This window comes from Rattus rattus, chromosome 2, assembly GCF_011064425.1.
Source record: "Rattus rattus isolate New Zealand chromosome 2, Rrattus_CSIRO_v1, whole genome shotgun sequence".
NCBI lineage: Eukaryota > Metazoa > Chordata > Mammalia > Rodentia > Muridae > Rattus > Rattus rattus.
In genome coordinates, this window is record NC_046155.1 from 57,662,376 (window position 1) to 57,672,076 (window position 9,701).

The 9,701-nt window shown below is 49.4% G+C and overlaps 1 protein-coding gene across 5 annotated transcripts in view; it reads left to right on the forward strand.

Annotated features, from left to right (window-relative positions):
* Positions 1–6,761: 6,761 nt before the first annotated feature.
* Gfra1 (GDNF family receptor alpha 1) overlaps positions 6,762–9,701 on the forward strand; it is a 226,429-nt gene continuing 223,489 nt past the window's right edge. For 2 of the 5 annotated variants that reach the window (XM_032892237.1, XM_032892241.1), the window contains exons 1-3: positions 7,424–7,491; positions 8,043–8,328; positions 9,209–9,502. In XM_032892237.1, the coding sequence (XP_032748128.1) occupies positions 8,289–8,328; positions 9,209–9,502 (334 nt within the window). In that variant the 5' untranslated portion in view covers positions 7,424–7,491; positions 8,043–8,288. Of the gene's footprint in view, positions 6,814–7,122; positions 7,184–7,423; positions 7,492–8,042; positions 8,329–9,208; positions 9,503–9,701 lie in introns of those variants that run through there. The other 3 variants (XM_032892238.1, XM_032892239.1, XM_032892240.1) reach the window with 3 other exon arrangements.

Sequence of the window (9,701 nt, forward strand, 5' to 3'; positions counted from 1 at the left end):
TCCCTTGACTGATGGAGTGGAGGATCCAGGGGAGGCAGACAGCTGTGTTCTGGGAAGACACTCTAGGACTTGGTCCTCTCTGCGACAGCATGCGGCCATTTCTTATATGTGATTTTTACGTGGTGGGTTGAACCGAGAGCATCAGGCAGCAAATCCAGTAGAGAGAGCATACCACTGGCAGTGTGGGTAAGGGCTTTACCAAGGATCTTGGTTTCACTGTTGCTACATCTTATACATCGGGCTGGCAGCAAAGGAGGATGGGAAATGGAATCCTTGCTTTGGGAAGAAATTACCCAACTTCCCAATTTTTTTTTTTTTTTTTAGATCAGAAGATCATTTAATGCCATGCAATAATTTCCAGGCTTTTAAGACCATGATTCAGAGTAGAAATATATTGCCCATGAGGTATAGAACCCAACATACATGGGGATGTCACAAAAGTGCGGCGAAACCATAGTCATCTCTACATTGTATTTTTTCTATATTTTAATATTTTCTGAACAAGTGCTGCTTACTACTGAGAAGTGAGACATGGCTTGCAATTCGAAAGGTACCACAGGAAGGTGAGTGAAGAATCCCTGGAGACAACCGTGGATTTCTACCACGGGGAAGGGAGCTCTCAGTCTAAGCACAAACAGAACAGTCTGCCTGCAGGTCTGGCTATGCTCGTCATGGCATTAGCCACGCGCTAGATACAAGAAAGTAAATACATGAGCCTCCTCGGCCACACGAGCAACGTGATGCTGCTGAGTCTAGGTAACATCTCTACTGATGCTAATTCCAAAAACTGAAGGTAAGCGAGGTCTTGAAGCAGGATGGCTTCTCTTAATGTGCTGTGTGTAGGAAATAGTATCCTTCTCATTGATTACCCCATTGATCTGTCCCTATTCTAGGGATAACAGATGATTCGGATTAAACTCAAAGGGACCTCCATTTAATTCTCTATCGTGGTCCCAGAGATATGTACTTTGTCAAGTGCAGCTTCCCATCTACGTCGTAATCTGTATGCCCTACCCTTTCCTAGTTTGCTTCTGTGGTGAATTCATCCGTAGAACACACTCGTCACTCTGACTGTAGACTTTTCAGATCTGAGGGAAACCTCATACCATGCGACGACGTTGTTTCTCTTGACAGTTTCGACTGACTTTTGTCAGATTTCTGACAGGGGAAAATAAAAACCAACAACCCACAGAACACGCGCTGTCTTTGTTCCCAGACTATTGGTTCTGGAGGAGTCTGAAATGACTTCCAAATGATGTCATGATGGACATTTTAAAACAGACCCCCAACCCTTTGTTCTGGGAGCACCCTTGGCCTCATGGGCTCTGGCAAACGCATAGTCCTTAACTGTAGGCTAATTGCATTAGTGAGCTCCTAGCAGGGGCTTCCAGAGGCCTACATTGTGGTCAGCCGTGCATTTCCACGGCAGTTCCTAAAAGTCCCCTGGGTAAGAGGCCGGACAAAGGCAGAAACGCCTTACAGAGCTTTCATTGTTGCACAGAGCCTGCGTGCTGCTCATCTCCCGGTCTCGGACCGAGTTGCTGTTTGTCCCAAAGCATCACGGGTAGAAAAGGCCGCATCCGACCACTTCAGACCTAAGATATGGATAGAAACGAGAACTTTGTGTGGCTTTAAAGGCTGCTAAAAGGCTTCCGAAGGAACGAGTCAGTGTTTTTCGTCTTGTTTTCATTCCTCGGCCTAGCACTCATCCGGATCGGCATCTGTGTTTGCTGCCTCCAGAGACAGAGGCAGGCTAATTACTGGACAAAGCCGAGGATTAAGCTTCCCCGTTGCCCTTCTGAAGAAATATTCCCTTTGGAGCAGGATTTGGGGGTGGGGGGGGATGAGAAAAACAGTCCTGAGAAGGGTGTCTCTTGTGAGCAGGCATTCCCCAGCATGGCTGGATAAAGAGGGCTGAACTTTACCGGGCTTTTAATCCAGCACCTTTGGCAATCACGAGAAAAAGCCCTGCAAGTCCTCGGAAGACCGGGTGTGCGTACTTCGCCATATATCGAAGCAATAAGGCGTGACAGGCCCTTTGTTTCATCAGGACTGCGCACCTTATGCATTTTGTGGCAGAAGGCCAAAGCACAAATGACTTCGGCTCTCAAGAATATTCTTCCATAAATGCATTAAAAACCCTGGCCACTGACTTATTAGTACTAAGAAATGAAAATTACCTGGACAGAGAGGAGGAAGGAAGACATCCTAAGGCAGGTTCCTAGGGGTCAGGCACCCTGACAGCCTATAAGAAACTTCCATTTGCAACTGATGTTCAAAGATGCATCTTTTCTCTATTCCTCCTGGAAAGGCCTCTGCGATCTGAGAGCAGATGCCTCTTCCTGGACCAGCCAAGGCCAAGGGTCAAAGTGCAGCCTAGGAGGTGAGAGTTTTGTCAGTGTGGTGACCCAGCCTTAGCCAGCTTTCTGGTTTAGGCGGTCAGCGTTTTGTTTGTTTGTTGTTTTTTTTTTTTTTTTAAATAGGTTTCTCCAAAAGATGGTGAGAGGGCTTGCAACTGTGCTCATGGAGTTGTTTCTTTAAAAATAGTTCTGAGCCAATTCGGCTTTTAGAAATTTGCCTCCGAAGATGAAGGCTCCAGGGTGGCGGTGATCTGGCCCTTCTCCCAGAGAGAGGTACATTTCTAGATGGTTAGAGAACATCAGGTGGGACTGTGTTACTCTGCTTCTGGCTTTGTGCCTTAAAATATGACCTAAGGCAAGCTATCATTTCCCAGAAATGAAATATGTCATATTTTACTATTAAAGCGAGGCAGAAAAAGAGCATTCTATTATAATAATGGTTTTGTTTAAAAAATTTAAATGTCAAATCCCCAAAAGAATAATACATATCAGATACTATTATTGGAACTGTAATACCAGTGATCGTAAGAGGTACTTACATTTAGTATTGTTCATACAGCGAAGGGATTTTCATGTAAATCTTTCATGTAAAATTATGGTGTCAGAGGGAAACGAGGACCAGCACCGCGCATTATTCATGCAATCAATACGCATTCATTGGGAATGAGTGTGTGTCAGTCATAAGTCTAAACGCTCAGGGTGCAGACATAAGGTCTAGAACATTCCCTTGCCTTCAGTGAGCTCGAAGTCCAGTCAGGGAGGCAGATAGAGCAACAAACTAGGAAACAATTGTCACCACAGATATGGTAGAGACTCTGGTGAGGCTGTGGACGGAAGGCACAGAATGGCGAGTTCACGCAAGGAGTCTTTGCTATGCTTAAGTGGCCTACTCAGCTAAGCTGAACCTCAAAGTATCGAGATGTAGGATTTCACGGGCAAATGGAAGAGAACGGTCAAGAAGAATCAATGCCACATGAAAGGAACGGATAAATACATTCAGTGTGTGGCTTTGTGTAGTTACAGAGGTAAGCTAATGTCAAGTGATGACGCAGTTTGAATAAAAACAGCCCGAATGACTTTTGAACAGTATAACTTCAGGGAAAGGGTATTTTTTTACATTATATTCTATAGGACAAAGGCAGAGAGAGTAAGACGCAAAATGCCACATGAGATAAAACTGTCATTTTCATCATGACTCATCTGTTAACTTATGGAAATACACTTAGATCAGGAAATACAAGGAGATTGCTCACTTCACATGCTCACGGGCGGATTGAACCTAATTTCGTAGCATTAAAACCAATTTTCCACTGAGAAAACATGTCACAGGGGATTACATGAACCTTTATAATGATTAATATTTGATATTTCAATGTCACCTTTCGTCTGTCCCACCTCGTGGGACAGACAAGCTCTTAGGAGATAGAATTAATAGGATATGTCACACTTTCTATTTTCCATAGTCCCAAGGCTTTCTGGCCATGCTTTTCTTTCACCTTTACGTAGTAGGCATGAGGCAATGGTTTCCCTATGGGGTCCTACCTACCTCGAGAAGTCATGAGCTAAAATACGATCTTTTCATTTACAGCTCTTCTCAGGATGAAATTTGACCGTCTTTCTTCTCCTTTGCTTCACTAACACTGACCACATCCTGGGTAGAGAACGGATCTAGAATGGGCTGTGTCTTTGTAGAGTTCTTCTGCTTCCACAGGAGAAAAACAAAACACCACCACCATCACTACCACCCTCACCACCATCACCACCACCATCATCTCTACCATCACCACCATTACCACTGTCATTGCCACCATCATCACCATCACCACTATCACCATCACTACCACCACCACCATCACTGTCATCACCATCATCAGCACTCCCACCACTATCATCATTACCACCACCACCACCATCATCATCACCCCCACCCCCATCACCACCGTCATTACCATGATCAGCACCACTCCCATCACCACCATCACCATCTCCACTGTCATCACCCCTACCACCCTCACCATCATTGTCATCACTACCACCCTTACCACCATTACCCTCAGAATTCTCATTATGCCATTGCTTAAAAAGCACTCACTGGATGCCTATGCTGATCTGTTATTCTATATAGCACCTATATTTTTTTTTTTTTTGGTTCTTTTTTTCGGAGCTGGGGATCGAACCCAGGGCCTTGCGCTTCCTAGGTAAGCGCTCTACCGCTGAGCTAAATCCCCAGCCCCACCTATATTTATTAATTCGACAGCAACATTAGGGGGTAGTGCTGTTCTCTAGAGTTTTCTGTGATTATGGAAGAGTTTTGTAAATGTTATCAGATACGGTAACCACTGTCATGGGTGGCCATTGATAGGTGCTACTGAGAACTAGCCATACTTGTATTTAATTTTAATTAAATTTATGGCAGTTGCACTGAGACTTTGGTAGTTTTGGTGTTGGTCAATACAGTTGCAGCAATTAGATGCATTTATTACTATTGGCATTATTATTATTAATTATTTTAAACAAAGAGCTGGGGGGATGGTGTTTACTGCTCTTGTAGAAGACCTGAGTCTGGTTCCCAACACCCATGGTGACCCTTAAAACAACTTCCCAGCTCCAGGGGATCTGATATTCTTTTCTGACCTTCATGGGGTAGTACACACACACAAATAAAAATAAAAGTAATAACCCCTCGAAACCAGACCAAACCCCAAAGGTCTACTTTCACCATGTCTATGTTTTTATATATTATATAAATATATATTTATATGCTAGAGTGAAGAAGGGGTGTGAAATATTTCTGAAGTCATACTGTTTTGCAAAGAGTCCTATATCCCACATTTGGAGAACTTTAGACCAGTCTTTCCCTCTCTGTTAAAAGTAGATTTTTAACAACTCTCCAGGAATAAGTAGAGTAACTAAGTGTTTTCCCAACAAAGAAGATTTGGAAAAGACATGGCTGCTGTCATAAATGAAACTTAACTGTCCTCCAACCACCCCCAAGTGGTCCCCAAAGAGAAGCATTGAGTCGACAGAGAAAGGTATTCCCATTCACGTATGAAACACAACAACGCAGAGGGGTTTTACGTTTTGAGTGCAATGTGAGTCTTCAGATAAGTCTTCTTATTAACATCCACTTCCCTGGGGAATTTTGCAGTAGTGTGAAAATATGGAAATCCGCTTCTGTATGCAGAGACACTGATTGGAAGACTTTGATTCCATCTCCCCCAGTAGTCCACACTGTAGACGTCTGACTATCGCTAGAGAAAGAACTTAAGTAGCCCTTGGATTGAACCATCTGTCGCAAAAAATGTGACATATGCTTTCTTTGTTTACTCAACGACGGAGTGTAAACTGATACACTGAACTGGAAATCTGTGTAAGTCTGGTGTGATTGAATGTGACGCTGGGGGAGGGGTTCCTGGTGAAGGCATCAGATACTTCATACCTGTCCCTGAGGAACACGTGTGAGGCAAAGGAGGAGCCAGGACGGTGGGATGTCCCCTGAGTTTAGATCGCTCTCTGAGGCGCAGACACTCTTTGAGGACTCCAAACAATGCTATAGCCCCCACAGCTGAAGGGCACGCCTGGCTGATGAGTACTTGAATGGAGAGCTACCCATCCCTCCTCCTCTTCCCCCTGCCCTTATGCCCGGCTTCAAACTTAACTAAAGCCTGTGCCCCTTTCAATTAACCCCCTGGATCAAAAAAAAGAGCGTCTCTTTTCTGTCCTCCTTGGCGGCCCATTGTCTGTGGTGATGGGTTTGCAGATTTGACATCTGGGCTCATAGATTTGATTCAAACTGTTTTCCTGAGAGATGAACTTGGACATAGAAAAGATCTCCGACACAAGCCCCAAGCAGCAAGCCGGTTGGTCAAACACCACTGCGGACATACTCTAGACAGATCTCTGGACCCCTGAGGGACAGCGGGTGTCACAGAGAACAGGGCTCAGCAACATCGCTGGAGAGACCCTTGAAGTTGGGGTGAAGGGCTGTGGATATGTTGTTTTATAAAATGTTTTTGAAAAAAAATTAGTCTTGAAACAGTCAAGATGAAAATCATCTTATAAATTATCTAAAGCTGGGTCTAATCAGACTTCAGTGCAGTGAGCTGGGGACTTTGCTTTGTCTCACTGTCAGAGCTGGAGGAGAGAGATGTGTGAGCTCGCATAAGCTTGGATCAATGGGTGGGTGCATCCCCGGATCGCCACTCAGGGCTTACTTAGGTCTGAGTGAGTCTGCATCGAGCCAAGTCTTGAGTCACAGCCGCGAATGACGTGGAGAAAAAAAAAAAACTTTGTGTTCGAAAAGGTCTGGATGGGTTGTTGTGTTGCACTAAAGAAAGAGCCCTTGTGCACTGAAGGGGGTGGGGGTGCGCAGCCTCGGCGACGGTGGTGGCGTAGCGCTGCGGGTCCTGAGCCTGCGTGCGGGTTGGCCTTGGGTCCCACCGCCAGTCAGCCTGTAAGTCTGCTGTGGCGGACAGTAGAACTGGGCTTCACAGAGGAGCCGGCCCTGCGCCTCCGGGCGGCCGGAGCAGAAGCCTCCTGAGGGGCCTTTAGCCAAAACCAATCTGGGCACGCTACCCTCCCACCGCTTCCAATAACCGCTGACATCCCTACCGGGCATCGAGCCGGGGCGGGGAGGTCTGCTCAGAAATCATCCTGGCCAACTCTATCCTCCGAGCTGTAGCAGATTATGGCACCTTTTTTTACCTAGCACAGAGAAAGTGAGGCCGGAAAGAGAAAGAGGAGGCGGGGACACCCCCAAAGAATAAATAAATAAACAATCACTGGCTACTCGCTGCGGCTGGACACGGGTCAACTGGGTCCAGGTTGGTGGCATTTAGAGTTTTCTCATTCCATTTGAGAACCCATCGCCACCTCCCCTCCAGCCATCCCTTTCCATTTTGCCGGCGTCCTCCAACTTTGGGGCTAGGGGGGCGCTAGTGGTGCGGGGCTGCACCTGCTGGGGCGTGCAGATGCTGTGGGCTAGCTCGCTCTCCCGGGGTAGTGGTGTGGATGCACGGGAGTTCGGGCGCTGGGCAAGTGCGCGTGAAGCACGGAAGTCTAGGAAGGAGCCCAGGATGAGCGGCGGGTAGGAGTAGGGGCGCAGAAGCCAGGTTTCAGTTCCAAGCGGGAGGTCAGTTTCCTCTAGCAGGACTGCCTGGGCAAAGAGGCTAGTCCGGGGGAGGGGATATCGGTAACTAGGGTGGCGATCGGTGGCCCGGGGCAGAAGAGCTAGAACGGTAATGATCGAGCCAGCAAGTGAGTGGTCGGGCGGGAGCCAGGAAGGGCGGCCAACTTCCCGGAGCCGGAGCAGGGTCTTGGTCCAGCGGGGTTGGCTAAGGAGCCTTCGCCGCCAAGGCTCCGACTCCGGGCAGCGCCAGCTAGCTTCCGGCGCTTGCTCGGAAAGTAATGGTTATTTATTTGCTAGCGTTCAGCTTCTTGGGCTGTGCGCGATAGCCTCCAGCTTTGAACGTTGGGAGCCCTAGCGGACCTCTCCAGCTCCAGACCCCAGGTTCCGGAGCTTCCTCATGCTCGTAATAGATGAACTTGCACCTCCCTCTCTCGGACCCGAGTGGGGGTAGCGTTGAGAAGTCCCCCAAGGCGGGAGCGGGGGAGGGGAGAGGGGCGGGAGCGGGAGGCTTCAGCACTCTGGGCTCTCATTTCAAAGCGCGCTCTCCCTTCCAGGTTGGGTCGGAACTGAACCCCTGAAAGCGGGTCCGCCTCCCGCCCTCGCGCCCGCCCGGATCTGAGTCGCTGGCGGCGGTGGGCGGCAGAGCGACAGGGAGTCTGCTCTCACCCTGGATGGAGCTGAACTTTGAGTGGCCAGAGGAGCGCAGTCGCCCGGGGATCGCTGCACGCTGAGCTCTCTCCCCGAGACCGGGCGGCGGCTTTGGATTTTGGGGGGGCGGGGACCAGCTGCGCGGCGGCACCATGTTCCTAGCCACTCTGTACTTCGCGCTGCCACTCCTGGGTAAGTCGAGGCCGCAGCTGGCTTTCTCACCCAGAGTCTTTCAAAGGGGGTTCCTTGCAGCGGCCACTCCAGAATTGCGGGTGGATGCCGAGAGTGTGGGTGGAAGAAGTTTCGCTAGGGGGTGAAGAGGTTCAAGAATCCCTGGGATTTGGAAGCGGTGATGGCGCATCTTTGCGCGGTTGATTTTATTTTACCGTGTTTAAAGGGGGGGGGGAGACCCCAAAACAAAAACTAACAAACCAGTCTGCTGGGGAATTGAGGGGTCCTAGGCTTCCATCTCGGGGGGCGTTGGTCTTCTTTGGAAGTGGCAAGGATCTCACTGAGACGCTCCGGCAGGTGGAGTGTGGTCGAATACCGCCGGGGTCGGAAGAGAGCAAACTTGGAATGGAAAAAACTTTTCTGGGAATAACGTCTCTGCGCACCCGCCGGGCAGACTGTGGAACTCATTCGCCGTTCGCCCAGCGCGCTACGGGTGCCAAGCGCCCAGCCGCGCTGTTTAGCTGAGTGCCCTTGTGCCCGCTGCTGGCCAGGAGATACTGCAGCCTCGGGTGCCTGGGGAGGCGGGGCAGTCCGCGGTTCAGGACTGCTGCTGTTTTGGGACGTTGGGGCTGCGCGGGATCCCTAGAAAATTCCGGCTAAGGCAGCCAGTGGAAGCTGTTACTACCTTCCTTGTTGAGCCAGGGAGGGGCATAATGGCAGGGGTTCCAGTGGTGAGAAAATGGTCACCCAGAAGAGGGGTGAACCAGCTTCCTACCTAATCCGCCCCTCAGAATGACGGTGGCTCTATCATGCCCTAGGCGCCAGCCCTGCCCTTCCGGGACCTGAAATCAGGGTACCCAATTGTCTGCTGGACTCAAGCGTTCTTCTGTTAACCCTGTAGATTTGCTGATGTCCGCCGAGGTGAGTGGTGGAGACCGTCTGGACTGTGTGAAAGCCAGCGATCAGTGCCTGAAGGAACAGAGCTGCAGCACCAAGTACCGCACACTAAGGCAGTGCGTGGCGGGCAAGGAAACCAACTTCAGCCTGACATCCGGCCTTGAGGCCAAGGATGAGTGCCGCAGCGCCATGGAGGCCTTGAAGCAGAAGTCTCTCTACAACTGCCGCTGCAAGCGGGGCATGAAGAAAGAGAAGAATTGTCTGCGTATCTACTGGAGCATGTACCAGAGCCTGCAGGGTAGGCACTACTGCCCCCACCAGCATGCTGGGCTTCCTCTCCGAAGGCCAGAGGCAACCTCAGTCCGGTCGGTACTGGGGCTAAGCTGGCTGATCTCATCCTCTGCTCACTTCTCCCAGCTGCGGAATGAGGACCTTTCATTGGCCCCTAGGGACAGTGGCAGCTGGTGTTTGCTGCAGCTGACCAGTTTTGTTGGAAA